Below are 23755 nucleotides of genomic sequence, written 5' to 3'. Positions count from 1 at the left end.
TCTCTTGCTCACACACACCCAAAACAAATGCAGATAATGGTTAAATTTTGTTTTTTGGAGATGGGTGCTTTGGGTCCATAGGAGCATTTTTAAAAAACAAGCCTAATCATACATATATACTCTTAGAGAACATCCTACATAATTACAGTAAGGCAAAAGAAGTTTAAGGTTGGATACTGTCCCGAAACTTGTTATTCCAGAACATCACAAACAGAATTTGTTTCTCTGGAAGTTTGTTCGCCTGCTTTTCGTTATATGTTTCTTTAATAGCACCTGTTTTTATCTTTCTTTTATAGCACATTTAGACAGTTGTGATATTCCAAATTATATTAAAGCATTCAGAGACTGTAAGAGGACTGCTACCCCACCCATTAGCAAGTACCGTACTTTTCCGTCTATAAGATGCCCCCATGTATAAGACGCCCCCCTATTTGGGGGGGCCCTCAAATTTAAGAAAATGGGGAGAGATGGCTCAGAGTTGTTGAGCTTTTTTGGGGAGGATGTCCACTGCTATTAAGAAAATTGGGGGGGGGGGGTGCGCGCTGAACCGAATATCACTCACCCAACTGGCAAATGCTAACAGTTGCAAGCGACACAAGCCTAATTGCAGCAGCCAATCAAAAGCAGGCCTTGCCACATCCGCTAATAACCCACCCATTTGACAAAGCAGCAGCCAATCCAAAGCAGCCCTTGCAGCAGACACCACCCACCCACCCAATCACTAGATCCTGCTTGCGGGTGCAACCAATTGCCCGTCCCCTCTGCACCACCCATGTATAAGACGACCCCCACCCCCATTTTTTCTTTATTTTGTAGTAAAAAAAAAACCCCAGGTATAATGCATGGAAAAGTATGGTACACAGATCCTGGCAGAAAAGCAGAAAAGTGCACACCTATAATTGAATTCCATAAGTAGAAGAAGAAGAAGAAGAGGAGTTTGGATTTGATATCCCGCTTTATCACTACCTGAAGGAGTCTCAAAGCGGCTAACAATCTTCTTTCCCTTCCTCCCCCACAACAAACACTCTGTGAGGTGAGTGGGGCTGAGAGACTTCACAGAAGTGTGACTGGCCCAAGGTCACCCAGCAGCTGCATGTGGAGGAGCGGAGACGCGAACCCAGTTCACCAGATTACGGGACTACCGCTCTTAACCACTACACCACACTGGAGTAAAACTCAATGCTGGCTCCCATCATCATGGGCATGTTGGAAAATGCCCTGATGGTGCCCCTGCAGCCCCCAAACTCTAAGAGCGTCCTCCGATATGCACAGCTTTGGAAAAGGCATTTCGCTTCTTCTCCAGTGCGCTTCAGCGACAGATATCAAATGATATATGCACACTAATCTTCTCACATAACACAGCAAGAAGCGTGAAACATCGTAGAGCTAAACCACATATTTATTTACACACTATGTACGGACAAAGGAATCATGGCGTCCTCTCTCTCCAGCTCCGAGAGAACACAGGACAGAGTAAAAGCAAAAGTACAGTCCAAAAGAGGTAAGGCTGTCTTCCGTTCCCATGCTCTTCCCAGAAGGACATGTGAATTGCACCCATCACATCTGCTGCACCGGAGGCATGAAATACTAACAGAGCATCCAGCCATTTCCCTGATTAGGTTTCTAGCATGGAGCCACACAGGTCACTTGGTCAACACAGGAACGTAGGCCAGCTGCCTTAATCCAACCCACACCATTTGGTCCTTTTAGCTTAGCATCCTCGACACTGTGGCGCTCCAGGGTTTCAGACAGGGGATATTCCCATCCCAACTTGGGAGATGCTGGAGGTTGACGCTGAGACTTCAGGCAGGCAGAATAGATGCTCCACCACTGATCTATCGCCCAAGCTACAGCCTTCCCCGCTATGGTGAAATCTATTGTACAGTGGTACCTTGGGTTAAGTACTTAATTCGTTCCGGAGGTCCATTCTTAACCTGAAACTGTTCTTAACCTGAAGCACCACTTTAGCCTCCCACGGCTGCTGCGCCACCGGAGCACGATTTCTGTTCTTATCCTGAAGCAAAGTTCTTAACCTGAAGCACTATTTCTAGGTTTCTGTAACCTGAAGCATATGTAACCTGAAGCATATGTAACCCGAGGTAACACTGTATTTCTATTTAAATTATAGCAATTATTTATAAATATGCACACACACACACACACACACACACACACACTATCCCCCTTTTCTTGGAGGGGATTATTATGCATTTCCTGTTCTGAACGCACCCACCACACCAGCCTGAGGAACAGCAGAATTTCACCCTGTCTAAGATTACATAACTATAACCAGGTTTGTGCAGTCTGGTGTGCAGGGAGGTTAAAAGGGTTTCAAGCTGCTTAACGGATGAGCTTGAGCATATAGCAAAGGTGGCACGGATCCAGAAACGGGACTTTGCAAAACCGTTTTTGCATTTCCAAGTGCCCCCATCTGGCTCTCGGCAAAAGCCGGGTTTGCACTAAACCAGATGGCTCAGCAGCTGCAAAAAAGAAAAAAGAAAAAAGTTTTCTAAATTGCCCCGGGGTGAAAAGCCCCCAATCGTACTCACTGTGCACCCCCTCCACACAAATCGCCCAGTCAGCTGACACTCTTGCAGCCCGACTCTGAACCAGCTGCAGATTCTGAAACCTTTTCCAAGGCAGCCCCACGTACAGTAATCTAGACAGGAGGCTTCCAAACCATAGGTGCTTCCACACATGCCCAAAGTACGCACACCTAAGACCAAGAGAGGGAGATGTTCTGACCAGCAGTTCCGCAGCCTGGGTACCCCACTTCCTGTACTAACCCCCCTCTGTGTTAATTGCTACCCCATTTTTTTAAAAAAATGAACAGTTGGTACCCGACGCAACTCTCCTGCATCTCGGGGATTGTTGTTTTAACAGCTGCCTCAGAGACCCTTGGCCCTTCCTGCCACCCAGGCTCCTTAGATCCGCACCAGCGGGGCCCGGAAATCCAGGATAATCCGTGGTATGTGTGTTACGCTGGTGGCAATCCCTGCACGCTGTCCGGATGCCAGCACACAGGAAACCTGCCTGGGCCTTGAGCCAAGGCGAGAGCTTCTTCAAGAACAGCTATGCCAAAGGGGAGAAGGCAGCTGGCTGGCTAACTAGCTCCCAATCACCCATATTCATTCTCTAGTACAGTCATACCTCGGGTTACAGGCACTTCAGGTTGCGTTTTTTCAGGTTACAGACCCGTCGAAACCCGGAAGTAGCAGAACGGGTTACTTCTGGGTTTTGGGGGGCCGCGCATGCACAGAAGCACTAAATCACGCTTTGTGCATGCACAGAAGTGCCGAATCGCAGTGTGCGCAGATGCGGCGCTGCGGGTTGCGAACGTGCATCCCGCACGGATCATGTTCACAACCCGAGCGTCCATTGTGTCTAATGCAGGCTTGTAAATAAAAACAATACAACACATGCACACCTGGTCGCCAACGGCAAGTCAAGGTCTCCTCCAGGCAACCAGTTAGAATTCTCTTTCTATCTTTCTCGTTTAGGTCTTGGGATTTTCCACACATACCTAATACAGCAGTACCTCCGGTTATGTAACCCTCTGGTTATGTAAACTTCAGGATCCGAAAGCGGTAAACCCAGAAGTATTTGACCGGATTTCGCCGCGTGCGCATGCACAGAAGAAGTCCTCAGGTTGCAGAAACCCGGGGATCCAACCGGACCTCCAGAACGGATCCTGTCCGCAACCAGAGGTACCACTGTAGAAGTATGTTCTGGGGAAGCGATGTGCTTGCACTTGTGGCGAACGAGTTTCATTCAGGTGGTCCTGAACGGTGTGTCTGTGGATTTGTGTTTGAAGATGGGCGGTAGCCCATCCATCGCATTAAATATTTTGTATTGATTTTCCCTTGTCTTTTTCTTGCTTTCTTAACTTCCTTACACTGCATTTTGTAGTATCACAAACTGAATTCTGCAGAAATGGAAGATGGAGCAAGCTTGTTTTCTCCTGCTCTGGAGGGTAGGATCAGAACCTATGGCTTCAAGTCACAAGAAAGGAGTCAACAGACTCTCCTTCCTTTAGGGTTTTTAAGCAGAGGTTTGGTGGCCATTTGGTAGGGATGCTTTAGCTGAGATTCCTTTCCAGTTCTACAGTTCTATGACCAAATGGGCCATTGGCCTGATCCACCGGGCTAATCTTATATTCTTATGTGTATAGGATTGCCACCCAAGACAATTACCTTCAAGTTGGTACCACTGAAAACATGCAAAGCTTTTCGCTATTTGCGTGCTACTTTTAAGTGCACAGGCCAGGAGCCAGCTTTTTTATTGCAGAATTTTAAAGTCACCTTGGGCAGAGAATTTTACTTTTATAGCAGGCAGAGCCTTGCAAATGCCCTGTCAATGATCGGGACATTTGCAGCAGTAAGCACAGTGTTAACAGGACAGAGTTTCCTAGTGCAATGAACTGAGAGAGTGTTAATAAATACGATATCTTCAGATTAGTTAGTTAGGAGACTGTTGACCTTTGACTGGGAAAATAAAAAATCTGTATCTAGCACTAAGCTGAAGTACCTTGTTTCAACAGAAAAGTCCAGAGTCCCTTGTGATATATTCTGCATGCGTGCCGATTCCGAAACAAATGATTTTATATCGCTGCAATAAACCCAGGATTGACAAACACTCAAATATATTTCTCTGTGGTGACATATTTGGTATTTTTTTTGCCTCAGGCCCCCACTGTTCCCCCCCAGCCCCCCCATGAAATGAACTCAGGGATCCTAACCACTTTAAAACGTGTCCTTTAAAAAAAAACAAAAAAACCTTACATTACGTATTTGGCTCAAAGCAATTTATCAGAATTTCAGCTTCTAAAAGCCCAGTCTGAATCAATGCCAAACAACTTAACGTTAACGCAGGAAAGAACCTGATAATCCAGTGGAAAGACGGTGTTAAAAATAAATGCAAGTTGCTTCCAAGCGCAGATGTTGACCTAGTGAGTAGGAGGAGGAAGACTTACTTAAGTGGAAACTTTCAGGTCCTAAGTTGGTGTCCTGTTAAAATATCTCTCCCCCCCCCCCCCCGCTCTCTCTTTTAAACGGAGCTACAATCAACAGACACCTATCAGGCACAAAGTTCAAATCCTTGCACCTCCATGTAGTTGGCGCTCTAAGAAAGTCCTCTGCATTAGATCCTAGAGAGCTATCGCTGGCGGTGTAGACTGAACATTGCCGCTCCCTTAACACGACTCAGCCCCATCTGCTATAAACAGTTAAAGCAGTATTAAAGGAAAAGGTAAAGGGACCCCCGACATTTAGGTCCAGTCGTGGCCAACTCTGGGGTTGCGGCGCTCATCTCGCTTCATCTCGTGACGGAGTTGGTTCCCATTGCTCGGTCCCGGCTCCTGCCAACCTAGCAGTTCAAAAGCACATCAAAGTGCAAGTAGATGAATAGGTACCACTCCGGCGGGAAGGTAAATGGCGTTTCCGTGCGCTGCTCTGGTTCGTCAGAAGCGGCTTAGTCCTGCTGGCCACATGACTCGGAAGCTGTACGCCGGCTCCCTCGGCCAATAAAGCGAGATGAGCACCGCAACCCGAGAGTCGTCCGAGACTAGACCTAATGGTCAGGGGTCCCTTTACCTTTGTCACACCCACATGGGTTTGGTTTTTTTTATGCCTGACAGCTAGCCAACAGCAATCCCAAACTAATTGACCTGAACGCAAATATGAAACCACAAAGGATTCCGTTCTGCAAAAGGTGGGAACGAACAAGCTTGGCTCTGTGGCTTGACAATGACCAGCTCGACATAATTTTTGAAAGGGACAATCTGTCCCGGCAACAATTTAAAGTGCTTGACAACGAACCCATGCCAGCAAAATGCCTATGGCTTGGGATGCAAGACCATAATAATTAAACCTATGTACTGCTGCTGGAACACAGATGAAAGCATCCCTCGGTTGCCATAGATACCAGGTGGGCGAATGGAAACACGCTCCTCCCATTGCAAATCTCTGACAGCTTATACAATGCAGTGGTTATGGGACTGAGCTATGCAAGGCCACAGCCACACCACAGATTTAATATCGTGAATAATCTATCATGGCATCTTAAAAAGCAGAGACATCACCTTGCCAACAAAGGTCCGTATAGTTAAAGCTAAGGTTTCCCCAGTAGTGATGTATGGAAGTGAGAGCTGGACCATAAAGAAGGCTGATCACCGAAGAATTGATGCTTTTGAATTATGGTGCTGGAGGAGACTCTTGAGAGTCCCATGGACTGCAAGAAGATCAAACCTATCCATTCTGAAGGAAATCAGCCCTGAGTGCTCACTGGAAGGACAGATTGTGAAGCTGGGGCTCCAATACTTTGGCCACCTGATGAGAAGAGAAGACTCCCTGGAAAAGACCCTGATGTTGGGAAAGATGGAGGGCACAAGGAGAAGGGGACGACAGAGGACGAGATGGTTGGACAGTGTTCTCGAAGCTACCACTATGAGTTTGGCCAAACTGCAGGAGGCAGTGGAAGACAGGAGTGCCTGGCGTGCTCTGGTCCATGGGGTCACGAAGAGTCAGACACGACTAAACGACTAAACAACAACAATCTATCATGATGCCCTTCTCCACAAGGCCTGAAGCAACGAACAGATCCAGCTGTTGCCAACAACACCTTATTGTGCTTCGTCCTAAGTCTTCCTCCAGATGCTCTCATCAAATGTTGGCCCCTTCTGCACTATGCGTTTAAAAATACATTGAACCGTCATGACTTTCCGCAAAAATATATATCCTGAGAACTGTAGTTTGCTGGGGGTGCTGAGAACCCCCAGCTCCCCCCACAGAGAACTCTGGGAACTGCAGCTCAGGGGAGGAACAGGGGTATCCGAAGAACTCCCAAGCAGCCTGAACAAACTACAGTTCCCAGCATTATTGGGGTGAAACCATGACTGTTTGGAGCAGTAGACGAGTATTTTAAATGTATGTTGCAGGCGTCTCCTGAGCCTTTGGGCAAATCTTACTAAGTCAACGGAGCCTTTGGCAAGCCATGTCCTCCAAAGACATTTTCGTGGACTCTCGTATCAGGGTAGAAAGTGGATTCATTGCGGTAGGGTCACCTTAATCCACTTTAATTGCGCAAATCTAAATTCCTGCTGTTCTGCAAAATACCAGGAGCCTTTAGGCAGCCACAGAAATCTAGCATAAGGCATTTTCCAAAAACGTTGCCCAGCAGCGGTCAACTCCTTAAGTGTGAATTTTAGTAATCCAATAAATATGGGAGTCAGCATCAATTAGGCTGTTCCACATGTGTGCTCCTTGCAGGAATGTTTTAACAACTTTGGCCGTACAGAACAGCCTGTTCTTTAAAGCGCTGTGCATCCGCTCCCCAAACAAAGCATTACTCATGCGGATGAATTAAACGTCACGGTCCCACCTCAATATAAATAAATGGACATCTTGATTGAATGGGTCGAGCTACTTGAAAAGAAGCTATGTTAAAGGCCATCCCTCCCCCCCCAGTCTCTTGAAAATGTGGGTGGCTCCTGAAAATTCCTGATATCAGGGTTTCCCAAAGTAGTTAATATTGACCCTCTCCCCCCTTATATGGGGTGAATAAAGACTTGGATCAAAAAGGGCTTGGGGTGAGGGAAATGCTTCCTATGTATAGTGTGAATAATAATAATAATAATAATAATAATAATAATAATAATATTTATTTATACCCCACCTACCCCAGCCACTCTGGGTGGCTTCCAACAAAATAGTCATACCTTGGTTAACGAACACCTTAGCAGTCAAACGTTTTGGCTCCCAAACGCCGCAAACCCAGAAGTGAGTGCTCCAGTTTGTGAACGTTCTTTTGGAAGCCGAACGTCTGCCAGGTCTTCTGATTGGCTGCAGGAAGCTCCTGCAGCCAATCAGAAGGCGTGCCTTGGAAGTCAAACATTTTGGAAGTCGAATGGACTTCCAGAACATATTTGGTTCGGCTTCCCAGGTACGACTGTATTAAAAATACAATAAAACATCAAACATTAAAAACTTCCCTAAACAGGGCTGCCTTCAGATGTCTTCTAAAAGTCAGATAGTTGTTTATTTCCTTGGCATCTGGTGGGAGGGTGTTCCTCAGGGCGGGTGCCACTACCGAAAAGGCCCTGTGCCTGGTTCCCTGTAACTTGGCTTCTCACAGCGAGGAAACCACCAGAAGGCCCTCGGAGGTGGATCTCAGTGTCTGGGCTAAGCGATGGGGGTGGAGACGCTCCTTCAGGTGTAGTATGAACAAATTAATATGGAACTATGAGCCTCAGAAAAACAGAATGCACCTCCCCTCCCAGCAAGGTACAACGATAGTCCATATTTTTCACATTTTAGGATTTCTAGTAATGGTGATCGATGATTAAGAAGTGTTGCTTATATATAGGTATTTCTTGGCTTCATTTCACTTCCAATGCCTGTGAATTTGCACTGGGGTTGAGGACAACTTTGCAAGCTTATGAAGGGGGTCAGTGAACTCAATCCGTTTGGAAAACCCTGCGCTAAACCGACAAATCAACCCACTCAACTTTACCTGACTGGGCTGAATTCTGCGCAGGTGCACTTTCCATATCTGAGCTTCCCTAGAGATTGCCGTCTCCAGAAGGAGACTCAACCTCTGGCTCTCCAGGGGTCCTGAAAACTTCATGGTACCCCGAGGGACTGCCGGCCACCCAACTGGATACAGCTACCTGCAAAGAAAAAGAACATAGCAGAAAGTTACTGATGGGCCAAAATCGTTGATCTGGTCCTACTGGTAGATTTCTGGATGACTTGCAGCAAGTCGGCAAAGGTTTCTGACTCCCAACAGTTTTAACAATATTTGAACTATTGAGAGCTGCATCTGCGAATAGCTTACTTGTGCATTTTATACCTCCTTTTAGTCTACAAAGTGGCGTACAGGCAAATGCAGAAACAGAAGGCAAGTCAGAATATCAATCAAATCTATCGCGAAATGCCAACAGGTGAGCCAGGGAACGTAAAACCATCGACACCGATTTTTGGAACTAAAAACAGAAGGTCTGGTTGCGTAAGCAGGTTGTGAACAGCCAACAAAAGTCATCAAATAGGGAGAAGGCACACCTTTGGGTAAGCTGTCTGCAAAACCTTGAATTCTTTTAAGAGATGCAATGGGCACGTGGTTTGGGCACCCCCAATAAGTAGCCAAACTTATTACAAAAGCTCTGGTTTCTGGCTCACGTGCAATGCATTGCAGTAACCCAAATTTCTGCATGCAATTCAAGTGCTTTATCACTGAGCTATCTATGGCTCTTCCCAAGGTTTCGGTGGGGGTTTCGTTTCCGTTTTGTGTTTTAAAATAGTGTTTTTAAAAAATGATGCACCATTTACATTTCATTCATTAACTGCATGTCAATTGAGGTGCTTTTAAGTAGAAAAACAGCTAGCAAACGCAGTAAAGTGGGGAGGAATCCAGAGGATGTGACCATTCAGTAAATGCAAGAGGATACCTGGGCAGTGCTGGATCTTCCATTGAAATGAATGGGGAAGCCCAGGCTGGCCTTGCAAGCTCTAAATTGCTCCACACGGGTCCAAAAGAAGGCCAAGACTTGTTTTCGCCTCTGCTTTTCTGCATTTGTCAGTGGAAAGTCCCGACATCAAATGTGTAAGTCAGTCAACTGAAATTATGACACCTAAGTACACAATCTGCCGTGCCCAGTTTTGGATTCTGCCTCGTACCTGCAGACCGGTCAGCAACAAGTGCTACGCTATACTGGTTTGGCACGGAAACTTTTCCTGTGCATTTAAGAGCCCGGGCACACCTCCCTGAAAATGCCACCCCCCCTTGTCAATCTGAAATTGCTAAGAGCAGCCAGCTGGAACGCAGCCTCGAATGTCAGCATGTGGAATATTCCATGAGATGAGAGAGTTGAGCTTCAGGTCTGGCCAAAAAGCAGGATTCTAGAAGGGCAGCAAAACCGTTCAAAGAAGTTTTGAGACCGGCTTGCTCCAGCTGAATGGAGTTTCTGCTCTTAAATCCCTACATGCAAAGAGGGACTTTGCCCCCGACTTAGAAAGAGGCCCAGCTCAGTCCCCGTGCCAAAAATCAGCGCAACCTTCCAAATCGACAACTGGCAAATCAAGTTTTGAAGGTGTGTGTCTGCTTTCAGGTGTAGTTTCATCGGTAGTTTCTACGTTCTCTCCACACTTTCTGCACCTGCTCCTGTCTCCTCCACTATGTTCCGGCGTCTAGAGAGGAAACGGCAACAGTGAACTGTGGTTTTTCTCTATTCAGGCATCACAACAAACCGTCTGTAGCGCAAACCATGGTTTGCACTCCCACTTCAAGCCACGGTTTCCGATTCCACTTTGCGAGCCCTGGAGTTTCTCAACATTGCACCAGCCTTACTCTACACTTGTTCCATCTGAAATAGGACTTTTACATCCATCACCCCTGGACATTCCTTTATAGTAACGGAAGGGGGTGGGAGACACTGATACAGGATTCCTGTTTTTCCACATATCTCCATCATTCCCCAAACTAAGTGAACTTTGGACAGATATACTTTCTGGCTTAAAAACACCTTAGCAGAATGTTTCAACAAGTCTGTGTCCTTAGGTTTTCCAACAGGGCTGGAGAACTTAAATATCACAGAATTGGAAAGTTGGAAGGGACACCAAGGGTCATCTAGTCCAACCCCCTGGAAGGCAGGAATCCTGTCCATTGTCATCCCATGGTTGGGTTCGAACCACCGGCCTTCTGATTAACAGCCAGACGCACTGACCCATTGTGCCCTGTGGCCCTTTTCCGGGGATGATGGGAACTGCAGTTCAGCCACAACGGAGAGGGCACTGGCTCCCGATCGCCAATTTAAGTTGTATAAAACCAACTGTTTGGGTTTGTTCAGGAAGTCAGCTTAAAACTGGCCCCCAGACTCCAGGTGGTGGGTCTCACCTGACCTCCCAGCAGCCAAGTCACTACTGCTTGCTGGGACGCTGAGAGTAAGAGGAGCTGGGCGCAGAGCGAACACGCCGGCAGGGGTGCTGGAATGGCTCTGCCTGTGCGTCTGCACTGCACTGACCTCCCCAATGCCTCATCTGTCGCCTTCCCTATAAGCAACAGCAACTCAGCTGTCATGGAATCATGGAACTGTAGAGTTGGAAGCAGGGTGGATTTGATTTAAATCAAATCGATTCAAATCATGATTGAAATCACTAGTCAGTAAGACTTGATTTAAATCATTTTATTTTTTTCACAGAAAAACTCGTTCTTGCTGGTTTAATCTTAATATTTGCAACCAGAGGAAGGTTTTATTTTTGGAATAATAAATGTTCAGAGTAGTTTTTACAGTTAAATCAACATTTACTGATTTGGTTACACTATTAGGAAAAAACGTAAGACAGATAATTATGAAATTATTGTGAGGTTTAAAAAGTTGACTGTTTATATTTGGACAACTTTTCTGCTGTACTCTATTGGAAGGAGAAAAAGAATCATTTCCTTAATAAGAATTTAAACAATTTATTTAACTAAAACAATAACGTTATAGTATATGTATCCATGTTTGTTAACTGATGTGCTTACTTAGACTGAGTTTTAGCTCACATGAAAAACAAATCCTTATTTCCTGATGAATAGCCTTTGGACTATAATGTAACTTAAATAGAAAAAGTATCTTCAGAAAGGTTTTTCCTACAAAAGCATTTTATTTTAAAAATCCAATTTGAAATTTAAAAATCTTATTATCTGATTTTTATCCACCCTGGTTGGAAGGGACCCCAGGGGTCATCTAGTCCAACCCCGTGCAATGCAGGAATCTCAACTAAAGCATCCATGATAAGAGGGCTATCCAGGTCGGATGCTTGCCCCTCACTGTACCCCCATCCATGCCCCCCAGCAGTTGTTCACCACATGCACTGCTTGCCTCCCTTCCCCCACTGCAATAAATATACTCTGGTTAAAAGGAACCCGTAGCTGCAGGCCGAGGTCCGTGGGAAAGCACGTTCAGCTTGGAAAAGCTTCTGCCAGGTTGCGAAATCGGACGCCTAGGAAGTTAGCCAGCTCTTTGGTCAAGCTGCTGACAAAGCTTGCAATTGTGAGATTTACAAATAGCCTGGGTGCACCTGTAGGATCTAAACGGCGTTCCCTCTGCCTGCTTTCAGGCAAGCACAAAATGATGAAAGTCGGCACTGGAAACAAACTAATAATAATACAGTGGTACCTCGGGTTACAGACGCTTCAGGTTGCAGACTCCGCTAACCCAGAAATAGTACCTCGGGTTAATAACTTTGCTTCAGGATGAGAACAGAAATCGTGCTGCGGCGGCAGCAGCAGCAGCGGGAGGCCCCATTAGCTAAAGTGGTACCTCAGGTTAAGAACAGTTTCAGGTTACGAACAGACCTCCAGAACGAATTAAGATCTTAACCCGAGGTACCACTGTAATTATAATTTATTATTTCTATTCCACCAGCCACTCTGGGCGGCTTCCAACCAAAGATTAAAAATATATTAAAACATCTGTCATTTAAAACTTCCCTAAACAGGGCTGCCATCAGGTGTCTTCTAGATGTCAAATGGCTGTTTATTCTTTGACATCTGATGGGAGGGCGTTCCACAGGGCGGGTGCCACCACCGAGAAGGCCCTCTGCCTGGTTCCCTGTAACCTCACTTCTCGCAGGGAGGGAACCGCCAGAAGGCCCTCAGAGCTGGACCTCAGTGTCTGGGCTGAACGAGGGGAGTGGAGATGCTCCTTCAGGTATACTGGGCCGCGGCCTTTTAGGGCTTGAATGGTCAGCACCAACACTTTGAATTGGGCTCGACAATTCTAGTACAACAACAACAACAACATTGCAAGACAAAACTTTCAATCTCCACAAAGTTCGTTCCGAGAAATCTTTATACACCAAATTAATCTTGTAGAGACAAGAGAGCTTTTAAAATGGCCATAGGTCAGGGTGTTGTCTTCCAGATGTTGCTGACCACTTGCAAGGGCGGCTGGGGTTGATGGGAGTTGCGTTTTAGCAACATCTGGGGGGCAGAGGCTCCCCATCCCTGCCCTAAGCAACTGCAGCAACGGACTTTTAAGATATGCATCTGCAGAAGATCTTAACAGTCCAGCAACTTCATAAGCCAAAAACCCAGAGAACCGATTTGCACAAAGGCCAACTTGCATATAATTGAACATGTGCCTTAAAGCTCTGAGGACCAATTTCTGGGGATCACAAATAGGAGAGAGCTAAATCTTGCTTGTGGGCTACCCAGTGTCATCTGGTTGGTCCCCTGAGAAAGGGATGTGGGACTAGATTTATTTTACTTTTAAAAAACTGCATTTTCTTGATTGCGAGAAAACCTCTAAGCCAAGGGTAGGGAAACTAAGGCCCGAGGGCTGGATATGACCCAATCACCTTCTAAATCCAGCCCGCAGACAGTCTGGGAATCAGCGTGTTTCTACCCGAGTAGAATTGTGTCCTTTTATTTAAAATGCATCTTTGGGTTATTTGTGGGGCCTGCCTGGTGTTTTTACCTGAGTAGAATGTGTCCTTTTATTTAAAATGCATATCTGGGTTATTTGTGGGGCCTGCCTGGTGTTTTTACGTGAGTAGAATTGTGTCCTTTTATTTAAAATGCATCTCTGGGTTATTTGTAGGGCCTGCCTGGTGTTTTTACATGAGCAGAATTTGTGCTTTTATTGAAAATGCATCTCTGGGTTATTTGTGGGGCATAGCAATTCCCTTTTTTTGTTCCAAAATATAGTCCGGCCCCCCACAAGGTCTGAGGGACAGTGGACCGGCCCCCTGCTGAAAACATTTGCATCTAAGCAGTTTAAACTGCATCTAAGCAGTTTACACATGCGCACACGCGAAGCATTTAAACTATTGAGTAAAAAAAAAGGACCGAATGATCCAAGAGATAATACAAATCTACGGTAGCTAAAAAGAAATAAAACAAACCCAACTTCTCTCGACGTTTTAAGAGGAGGGAAGGAGCCTGCCTGGTGTGGATAACACAGGCAGTCCCAAAATATGGTGCCACCACACACAAAGAAGGAACAAGCTTGTTTACTCCTGTTCTGGAGGGTGGGACTTGAATTGAATTGAAAGGAGATTTTGACCAAACATCAGGAGGAGCTTTCTGACAGTGAGAGCTGTTTGACCATGGAACGGTCTCCCTCTGGAGGTTGTGGACTCCTTCCTTGGAGGTTTTTAAGCAGAAGTTGGATGGTCATCTGTCCTGGATGCTTTAGCTGAGATTCCTGCATCGCGAGGGAATTGCACTAGGATGACCCATTTTTGCAAGGCAGAATTGCACTGTAGGCTTTTTTGCAAACAAGATCTTGTACATCTGCAAGCAGGCCACGGGCCGGCTGGGCCTGCCCTAACCCCACCCCATTCCACATGTTCCAAACAGACATATGCGGAGATGGACTGGTTTCTAAGCAGGGAGTCTACTATCCAGCTGTGTTCAGACTGAAACTTCCTCTTAGCATATTGAGCTTTTTTGGGGGGGGGTCAGTTTGCTCCCCCCAAAGCTGCTTTTCTAAGCAGCTGACCCAATACGCTGCAAGTTGGGGAGCCTGGTTGCTCAAGAGGACACTTGAGAGTAGCGCTCTCGTTCCGAACTTGAAGCATGGGAAGTCCTATTAAAAAATTATAATTTGGCAGAATATTCAGATTATTTGATATGTCTATGTATAATTTGGAATACCGTATTTTTCACTCTATAGGACGCACTTTTTCCCCTCCAAAAATGAAGGGGAAATGTTTGTGCGTCCTATGGAGCGAATGCAGGCTCCTTGGCTTCAGCGAAAGCAACGTGAAGCCTTCAAAGTGCAGAGGGAGCGCTCCCTCCGCACTCCAGAGGCTACGCATTGCTTTTGCTGAAGCCTGGAGAGAGGGGTCGGTGCGCACCGACCCCTCTCGCTCTCCAGGCTTCAGGGATAGCCGCCTGAAACCTTTGGAGCGCAGTGGGACCTCGCGCTGCGCTCCAAAGGCTTCGGGGTTAGCTGCACAAAGCCTCAGCAGGGCAGCGGGGTGAAGGCACCCCGCTGCCCTGCGGAGGCCACAAAGGCTGTCCCAGAAGCCTCAAGCCTTTGGAGCGCAGCGGGAACTCACGCTGCGCTCCAAAGGCTTTGGGTCAGCGAAAGGAACCCGAAGCCTTTGGAGCGCAGCGCAAGGTCCCGCTGCACTCCAAAGGCTTCAGGGATCTTTGAGGCTGGCGGTGGGGGAAAGCAGCACTTCCCACCACCACCAGCCCCACAAGCTTGGGGGGCAACGGCAAGGCTGCGCGCAGCCTTTGCGCTGTTCCCCAACCTGCTCTTGAACGCACCTTGTTTTAGAGGGGGAGAACAAGAAAAAATATTTTTTCCCTGTTCTCCCCCTCCTATGGTCCGGTGCATCCTATGGTCCAGTGCGTCCTACAGAGCGAAAAATACGGTATTTAATGTGACTGGATTGGATTGATAAAGTGGAAAATTTAATAAAAACGAATTCTTTTTAAAAGACAGTAGCGCTCTAAAATTGCAAACACAGAAAGTAATGATTAAACTTCCCTGATGATAAAACAGGGGAGAGGATTCCCTTCGGTTCATTCCATGGCGTGACTTCGGTTGGAAACGAAGGGAACTTCCCACCCTGCTGTGTTTTGTTTCGCAGCATAAAAGGAACCTGGGCTAGTTTTGCTTTTTTTTTTTTTGACCAGACTGGTTCTTTTTGGAGTTGACAGAACTTCACAAATGAAACCAGAAAAAAGCGAAAAGCTCCCTGACGCCTCCATTGTGGTTTGCAAAGATATCTGTCGAATGATCTAAGGCAGCCTTGCCTTCTCCCCTTCCAGCCAACACAGCGGGAGTCAGGAATTTGTGGGTCACAGAATCTTAGAATTGTAGCGCTGGAAGGGGATCTTCAGTCTGTTTAATTCAATGTTGTCTACACTGACCCAGCAACAGCTCACCAGGAATTATTTGTTTTATTGCTGCATTTTATACCCCCATGCCTTTCTTGCAAGGAGCTTAAGGTGGTGCATGCAGTTCCTCGCCTACTCCTTGTTTCGTCCTCACGACAAGGAGCGTCTCCACCTCAATCGTTCTGCCCACACACTGAGGTCCAGCGCCGAGGGCCTTCTAGCAGTTCCCTCACTGCAAAAAGCCAAGTTACAGGGAACCAGGCAGAGGGCCTTCTCGGTAGTGGCATCCGCCTTGTGGAACGCCCTCCCACCAGATGTCAAAGAGAACAACAACTACCAGACTTTTAGAAGACATCTGAAGGCAGCCCTCTTTAGGGAAGCTTTTAATGTGTAATAGGTTGTTGTATTTTAGTGTTTTGTTGGAAGCTGCCCAGAGTGGCTTGGGAAACCCAGCCAGATGGACGGGGTATAAATAATGAATTATTATTATTATTATTATTATTATTATTATTATTATTATTATTAGAAGTAGGACTGGGCTGAGGCTGAACAACTGGCCCAAGGCCACCCAGGATTTGTTAAGGATTTGAACCCAGTCCATCGCTCTAACTGCTACACCACCCTTAAACCTCGGCCACTGGTGGCCTCACCAGTTCACCTAAGTTCTGCCCCTCACCTCAGCTTCCTGTGAACAGTGGGAGTCCATGCCTTCCTTCCTAGCGACCTTCTTGAGGCTTCTGTGGGGCTCCCCATATTTTCAAGGCCTCTGCCGCTCCGCTCTTGCCATTTTTCCAAGGCAGGGGCAATCTGGCGTTTTTGCTTTTATACAGAAGGGCAGAGACAGGAAGTCACTCGCAAGCAGAAGCAAGAGATGAGGTGACTCACTGAGGGAGGGAGGGCAGTTCCCTGTGTCATATCACCACTCCCCACCTTGGGTCAGTTCCTGTGATGATGCAAAAACATCTAGCTTCTTGCCTGCATGCATCTTGCAAAAGGAGATAGCTGCCGGTCTAGTAAATACTCAGGACTGCTTCAGACATTACGCTGCAAATGGTATTTTAAGTGCGCACACACGTAATGTGCAAATGCCACAAACAAGCTTTTCTGACTCTCGGGAATCTCTTAAAGATCGTTTTATGCCAACAGGCCTTTGCAGCTGTTTACCTATTGCTTTTTTGAACGGCTAGCCGCTTTTATGACAATCTGCCTTGCTTTTACAGTGATACCTCGGGTTACATACGCTTCTGGTGGCATACGCTTCAGGTTACAGACGCTTCAGGTTACAGATTCCATTAACCCAAAAATATTACCTTGGGTTAAGAACTTTGCTTCAGGAGGAGAACAGAAATCGTGCGACAGCAGCAGGAGGTCCCATTAGCTAAAGTGGTGCTTCAGATTAAGAACCGTTTCAGGTTAAGAACAGACCTCCGGAACGAATTAAGTTCTAAACCCAAGGTACCACTGTAATTGGTTTTTTTGCGCTCGAATGCTGTAAAAAGATAAACGTAAAGGACCCCTGGATGGTGAAGTCCAGTCAAAGGCGACTATGGGGTTGCGGCGTTCATCTCGCTTTCAGGCTGAGGGAGCTGGCGTTTGTCCTCAGAAAGCTTTCCGGGTCATGTGGCCAGCAGGACTAAACCGCTTCTGGTGCAACAGAACACCGTGACAGTTAAGTGGTGCTTCAGGTTAAGAACAGTTTCAGGTTAAGAACGGACCTCCAGAATGAATTAAGTACTTAACCTGAGGTACCACTGTATGTGAAAACAGTCAAGATCCAGGGATCCCGAGGCAAGCACCTCCAGATGGTGGAGACGCCAGGTGCTATCCTGGCACCTGGGCATCTTCGCTTGGTCGCAAGCGGCCAATAGCCAGGTGCAAAATACACCTTGCGAATTTCGAACGCTGTCTCCGGGGCTTTTTTTCTGAACGACCGGCAACTGCACCCGCATGCAGCCAACCTCTCCTCCGCCCTTTTCATGCCTCTCCTGGTTCTGGGAGACCAGGAGGGAGAGGAGCTTATCACAGCAGGAGGGAGACCCACCCCTGCACCTCTTTGCCAGACTGACCCATCTCTGCCTCTTGGCCTCCGTCCTCTCCTGCTGCAGCTTCTGCCTCTGATTCTGGACCTCTCTCTTCTGCAGACTCTCCCAGCTGACTAAGCCCTATGACCTCTCCAACTTCCAGCACCACCACCTCTCAGTCTTCTCCCTCTGACCACTCATTGTTGTCCCACCACAAATCCCCAGGCTCACAGCCCCTTCCTGCAGCCGGAGAACCCAGGGAAGGGCTTCTAAGAATGATCTCAGAAAACTCACAGGGGAGAAAGCAGTCCTGAAGGTACCAGGGTGGGTCTCAAGCTGTTTAGGACTTTAAAGCTTAAAATCCAGAACTGTGTCCTTGGAAGGGACAAGGCATCAAGGCAGCTGGTGGAATGTGCAGAGTCAAGCTCTTAGGGTCCAGCAGGGATTTCTCCTGTGCAAGCTCCGTTGAAATGAACGGGGTGTCAGAAGCAAGCCACCACTAAACCACCACTTCTTTATTAGAAGAAACAGGATGTGCTCAGGTCTGCCAGGCCTAAAGTGCACAGCAACTCTTCTTCAATAGATCTGCCCCTATGAGGCAGTTGCAGAGCCTTCCCACAGCTGCCTAAGACGACTCCTCTCTTGGGTTTTCCCCAAGCAATCTGAGACTACGCTGGCGTTGCCTGCCTTACCTCCTCCCTCTTCATGCCTCTCCTGGTCCTGGCAGACTGGGCAGCAGGGGAGCTGGTCACAGCAGGAGTGGGAGACCCCTGTGCTTCTTCATCAGCCCAACTCCTCTCCCTTTCTTCAGCTTCAGCTTCTGGACTGCTCTCTGCCACAGACTCTCCCTGCTCACCAAGCCCTGTTGCCTCTTTAGCTTCTGACACCTCTTCTTCTTCCTCTGACCACTCATGGTCGTCCTACTACCACTGCCCAGATTCTGAGCCTTCCTCTCTTGGGGGCTCCCCAGCTGGTTCCTTCCACCATTCCTCTGCGTCAAACCAGCCCGTGACGTACAACTGAAGGGAGAGGGAAGGTATTCCCTGTATTTTATATTTAAGTAAATTGCTCTGCTCTGATAAATTGTTTTCTAAAGTAAATTGCTCTGATAAATTGCTTGCTTTGCTGAGTTTGGAAGAGGCCGACTTCCTCTTTCTGCCGGCTAGCAGAGAGCGAGCAGCGGCTGGCAGGGAAGAGGCCCACTTCCTCTTTCTGCCGAAACTGCAGTTGCTTTCTGCACATGCTCTCTGCTGCAGTAACGCAAGAGAGGAGCACACAAACAAGGGAAGGAGGTGGGCTTAGCTAGTCAGATAGTCATATGCCATATAAGGAAATAAGCTTAACCTTGCCAGCTGATTGGAGAATTTGAAGAGGTGGGAAGAGATGGACATGCTCTCAGGTATAAAAATGCTTGTTTACTTGTATCGTTGTAGCCAGTCTTTGGAGAGGACTCCACTGGCTGCCTCTGCGCAGATCTCAATAAATCTCTTTTCTCTGACCAAGAAGTCTCTGGAATTGTTTTCCCCCTCTGGCCACGGGGTTGGCGGACCGCCGGACCTCTGGGTAATTCCAAAGTAAGGCTTTATTTGGTGCGTTGGCCGGGAAGAGGTCCCCACCCCCAGCCGAGGGGCCAGACTCGACCGGGTGAGCAACCAGGACCACCGCTCGCAATCTCCAGCGCGCACCCTGCCAGTTCGTAGGGGGAGATCGCCACGCTGTGCCTGAGCCGAGACACCCAGTCGGGGGAGAAAAGAGGACGGCCGAAGGAGGGGTCCGCAGCGGAACAGGTAAGCCCAAGGGAAAGGGCGTGGTAGGAAGCCTGATCAGCTTCACCTGGCCGTGAGCAGTAGAGTGCCGCCAGAAAAGGGACAAAGGGAAAACTGGCTGTGAGCAGTAGAGTGCCGCCAGTAAGGAAAAGGGGAAAAGAAAAAGTGGCAATAAGGTGCCGCCCCGCCAGCCAGGGACGGGAAAAGGGAAAAGGGGAAACAGAGGTGGCAGTAGAGTGCCGCCGGTAAGGTTGGGGAAAGGGGAAACAGAGGGAAAATTATTTTGGTGTGTTTTGTGTGTTGCATGTTGGAATTATATTGGGGTGTGTTTTGTATGTTGCATGTCAGATACTCCAGTGGCTGAATTGTCAAGTGTGGGCCGGGGCTTAGCGTCCCCTTGGCCGAGCGATTGCAGGGCTGTGCATTTCTTGGCAACGCGAGTTCGCCAAGTCACAGTCTGTAGTGTGTGAAGTGTGAAAGGATCTTAAGCCCGGTTAGGAGCGGAGTATCTGAAAAATGGGGTCCGGAGGTAGTAAATGTACCCCTTTGCAATGTTTCTTGAATAATTGGAAAGCAGCTACGAAGCATGATGATTGGGGTTCAAATTGAGAAGAGAGAGGATGAGGACATTATGTGAGGTTGATTGGCCCACCCAAGGAACTAATTGGCCCTCGGAGGGCAGATTTAATTTGCAACTAATCAACCCACTATATCAAAATATCTTGAACGTCCACCCAGACCAGATCCCCTATATTTCTACCTGGAAAATCAATGTAGAAAATAATCCACCGTGGCTGAAAGCCTGCCGAGGCGACGCCCCACAAAATACAATTTGTGCAGTCCAACCGGCAGGGAAGTCAGAAAGGCCCCCCGGTGATACCAGATCCGGAGGGAGAAGAGGGGGAAGTCATTAAACCGCCGCCACCCTATGCTCCACCAACTGCCCCTCTAGCGAATCCCCGAGGCCCAGGTCCCCAGGACCAGGGAGGAGCCGGCCCTCAGCCTGAACCCTCCAAGGTTGATGAATTAGAGAGAAGAGGAAGAGGATGATGAGGAGTTTATGAAGGGACTAATTGAGTTAGCAAAGAAAGGAAAAAGGCGGACTCAGTATCAGACATTGAGATTGCAACAGTATGTACAACCCTAGGCGAAAGAAGTGGATGTTAGTTCCCATTTGTTGGCAGCAGCAGGATGTTCCCCAACACAAGGGAAGAAATGGCAGAAGAAATGGATAGAAGCAGCAACCAGGGCGTCCCTCCATAAGTCCCATAAGGCACAGAAAAAGGGTGGGACTGCAACGATGCCTCTACGCAGAGTGTATGACCCACCAGCCCCCCCCCCCAGGACAGGGTGGGGAAGCACCACCATGCACTTATACAGTCCAACATGTGCCTTTTTCAAGTGCTGATGTGTGCAATTGGAGAAATCAGAACCCTACCTTTGAGGAGAACCCAGATGATATTGCCAACGCCCCCATTATAAAGGCTGCCTTTGTAGCTCAGGCAGCGTCCGATATTCGCCAAAAGAAAAAAATCCAGAAGCATGAGGGGTGCATTGACCATGGGCTGCAATGGATGTTGGAGTTAGCTCAAACCACTTACAATCAGAGAGATGAGGAAGCCCAGAGAAAAAAGGAGAAGTATCAAACAAGGAAGTTGATGGCATTACAGGCTACCACACCCACCCCTCAGGAAAGAGGAAGTGCCCGGGGAGGAGGGCGAAGCCGCCTGGGGAGGAATCAGTGCGCCATCTGCCGACAGGAAGGGCACTGGAAGAGAGAGAATGCCCTATTCTATTATTAGGAAGAGATTTGTTGGTAAAGTTGCAAGCCCAAATTACTTTTAAGCCATCGGGAGAAGCCACATTGTCCACTATGTCACTTGGGGAACTGGTTGTGGAGGCACCCCTGAGGGAGTACTGGCGCCTCATGATGGTAAAAGAAGAGGAGGGACCCATCCCCGCCAGTATTCTGGAACAAGTGAACCCCCTAGGAATGGCAAAGAATATCCCACCAATAATCGTGAAGCCCAAGCCATTTGTCAATCCTGTTGCAGTAAATAAGTATCCCATCCCACGAAGGGCGACTGAAGGAGTGTGGGTGCATCTAGAGCGACTGCTCCAACATAGGATCTTGAGGCAATGCCAATCACAGTGAAACACCCCTTTGTTACCAGTGAAGAAAGGAAGCAGGCTATTATCCTGATACCAGAACCAAAGAACTCTGTGGCTTTCTGGGGTCTGCAGGATTTTGTAGGATATGGATACCTAATTACAGCATCATTGCCAAGCCTCTACATGAGTCAACCAGAGGAACTGAGAGAGACCCCTTTGTTTGAAGCACAGAACAACAGCAAGCCTTCGTGAATTTGAAGAAGGCACTACAGCACGCCCCAGCGCTTGGCATCCCAAATCCTGAGAAACCCTTTATTCTATTCGTGGATGAGGACCAAGGGACGGCGAAAGGGGTTTTGTGCCAAAAATTGGGAAGCTGGCAACAGCCAGTGGCATACCTATCTGAGCGCCTAACGCCTACAGAACAAGGCTTACCGCCGTGCATGAGAGCAGTTGTGGCAGTAGCCACCCTACTGAACAAAGCAGACAAATTCACCTTTGGCCAAGACACCATTTGTGTGACCCTGCATGCAGTCCCAGCTTTGCTTGACATGAAGGGTACCTATTTTCTCTCCCAAGCGAAGATGAGAAAGTGCCAGATGTTACTGCTGCATCCGCGTTTGAAGTTTCAGGCCACCACCACCCTCAACCCAGCTACCCTGTTGCCGGTAGGAGAAGGTGAGGAACCAGATGCACGATTGCATTGAAGTAATGGATGAAGAATATTTTAGCAGGCCTGACCTCAAAGATGAAGCAAACCCCCACTGGCCTTCATGGTTTGTGGATGGAAGCAGCTTTGTTAAGGCTGGACAGCGAAAAGCAGGCTATGCAGTGGTAGCCTTGGAAGACCTTGTTGTGGATTTCACTAAATTGCCCCGCTGTGGACCATACCGCTACCTGTTCGTGGCGATCTGCACGTATACAGGATGGGTTGAAGCCTGGCCTACCAGAACTGAAAAGGCATTTGAAGTAACCAGGTGCCTGCTTAGGGAGATCATTCCCCGCTATGGGCTACCTAGGTCAATAGGATCTGACAATGGACCAGCCTTTGTCCACTCAGTTTTGCAATAACCCCCCCTGCTAGTCAAAATGTGCAGTTTGATAATTATGTGCAGTTACTCTCCCGAGATTTTCTCTCTTTCTAACAGGTGGACCCAGGCCCACTGCTGTTAAAGTTGCTGACCTCACCCCTTGGGTCCACCACACTTAAGTGAAGAAGGCTATTTTAGATTGGACAGTTACACCAAATCCTGATGATCCTCTGAAGCTAACCATCTCCAGAAGAGCGCCAGACAACTGCCTTGCTGGTGTCACTCCGGACGCTGACACTTCTATGCACGGCTGGACAAGTGGATGGGAGGGACGCCCGCGGGCAGCGTCCCCAACGTAGAGACTTTTTTCCAGCAAATTCTGAGGCACCGCCAGGACTTTTGATATTGGGGCCAGAACTCTTTGATATGGTCACTCCGTGTGTCAGGCCTCTGCAAGGGTGGATATATATTCCTGTGGGTATATGTTAATATATGTAGAGGGAGAAGCCCCTTTCGGATACAGTATGTTGGGAGGAAATCATGAGAGTATTAAGCATCCACAAGGACAGGTGGGAAAATTGGTTAAGATAATAGGCTCCTCCTTAGAGAGGTGGGACACAACCTCCCAAGAAGCAAGGCAGCTGATAGAGCACGAGTATCAGTGGGCCCTTCAGCAATAAAATAGATATGTCCCAGATAATAATGTCAGCATTTCAGCCACCATTGATCACATGGAAACAATGATAGCCAGGAACCCGCTGAAAACTACAGGAGGTGATCTATGGGGTTGGTTATATTCCTGGCTGCCTCATGGCAGTTGGCTCAGGCATATTGTGGTATTATTAGCAGGGCCGCTGTTAACCCTTTTGCTTCTTTGCCTCTGTATACCCTGCTTCGTGCAATGCTTACAAGGTGTGATGCAAAAAGAATCATGGCCCTTATTGCTCTTCCCCAGGATTATAAACCCGAGAGACCAGGACGAACCTAGGAG

General features: G+C 47.7%; 1 protein-coding gene across 3 annotated transcripts in view; it reads right to left on the bottom strand.

Moving 5' to 3' along the window:
* CCNI (cyclin I) overlaps nucleotides 1-23755 on the bottom strand; it is a 65055-nt gene that overhangs the window by 15421 nt on the left and 25879 nt on the right. Inside the window, exons 1-2 of one of the 3 annotated variants that reach the window (XM_083571620.1) lie at nucleotides 16511-16625; nucleotides 8509-8665 (exon numbers count right to left, since the gene is read on the bottom strand). The exons of 1 other annotated variant lie outside the window; for it this stretch is intronic. In XM_083571620.1, the coding sequence (XP_083427746.1) occupies nucleotides 8509-8622 (114 nt within the window). In that variant the 5' untranslated portion in view covers nucleotides 8623-8665; nucleotides 16511-16625. Of the gene's footprint in view, nucleotides 1-8508; nucleotides 8666-16510; nucleotides 16626-23755 lie in introns of those variants that run through there. One more of the 3 variants, XM_083571619.1, reaches the window with a different exon arrangement.

This window comes from Podarcis filfolensis (genome assembly GCF_964270895.1).
Source record: "Podarcis filfolensis genome assembly, chromosome: 9".
Lineage (NCBI taxonomy): Eukaryota > Metazoa > Chordata > Lepidosauria > Squamata > Lacertidae > Podarcis > Podarcis filfolensis.
This window is presented reverse-complemented; position numbering and strand designations above follow the sequence as displayed.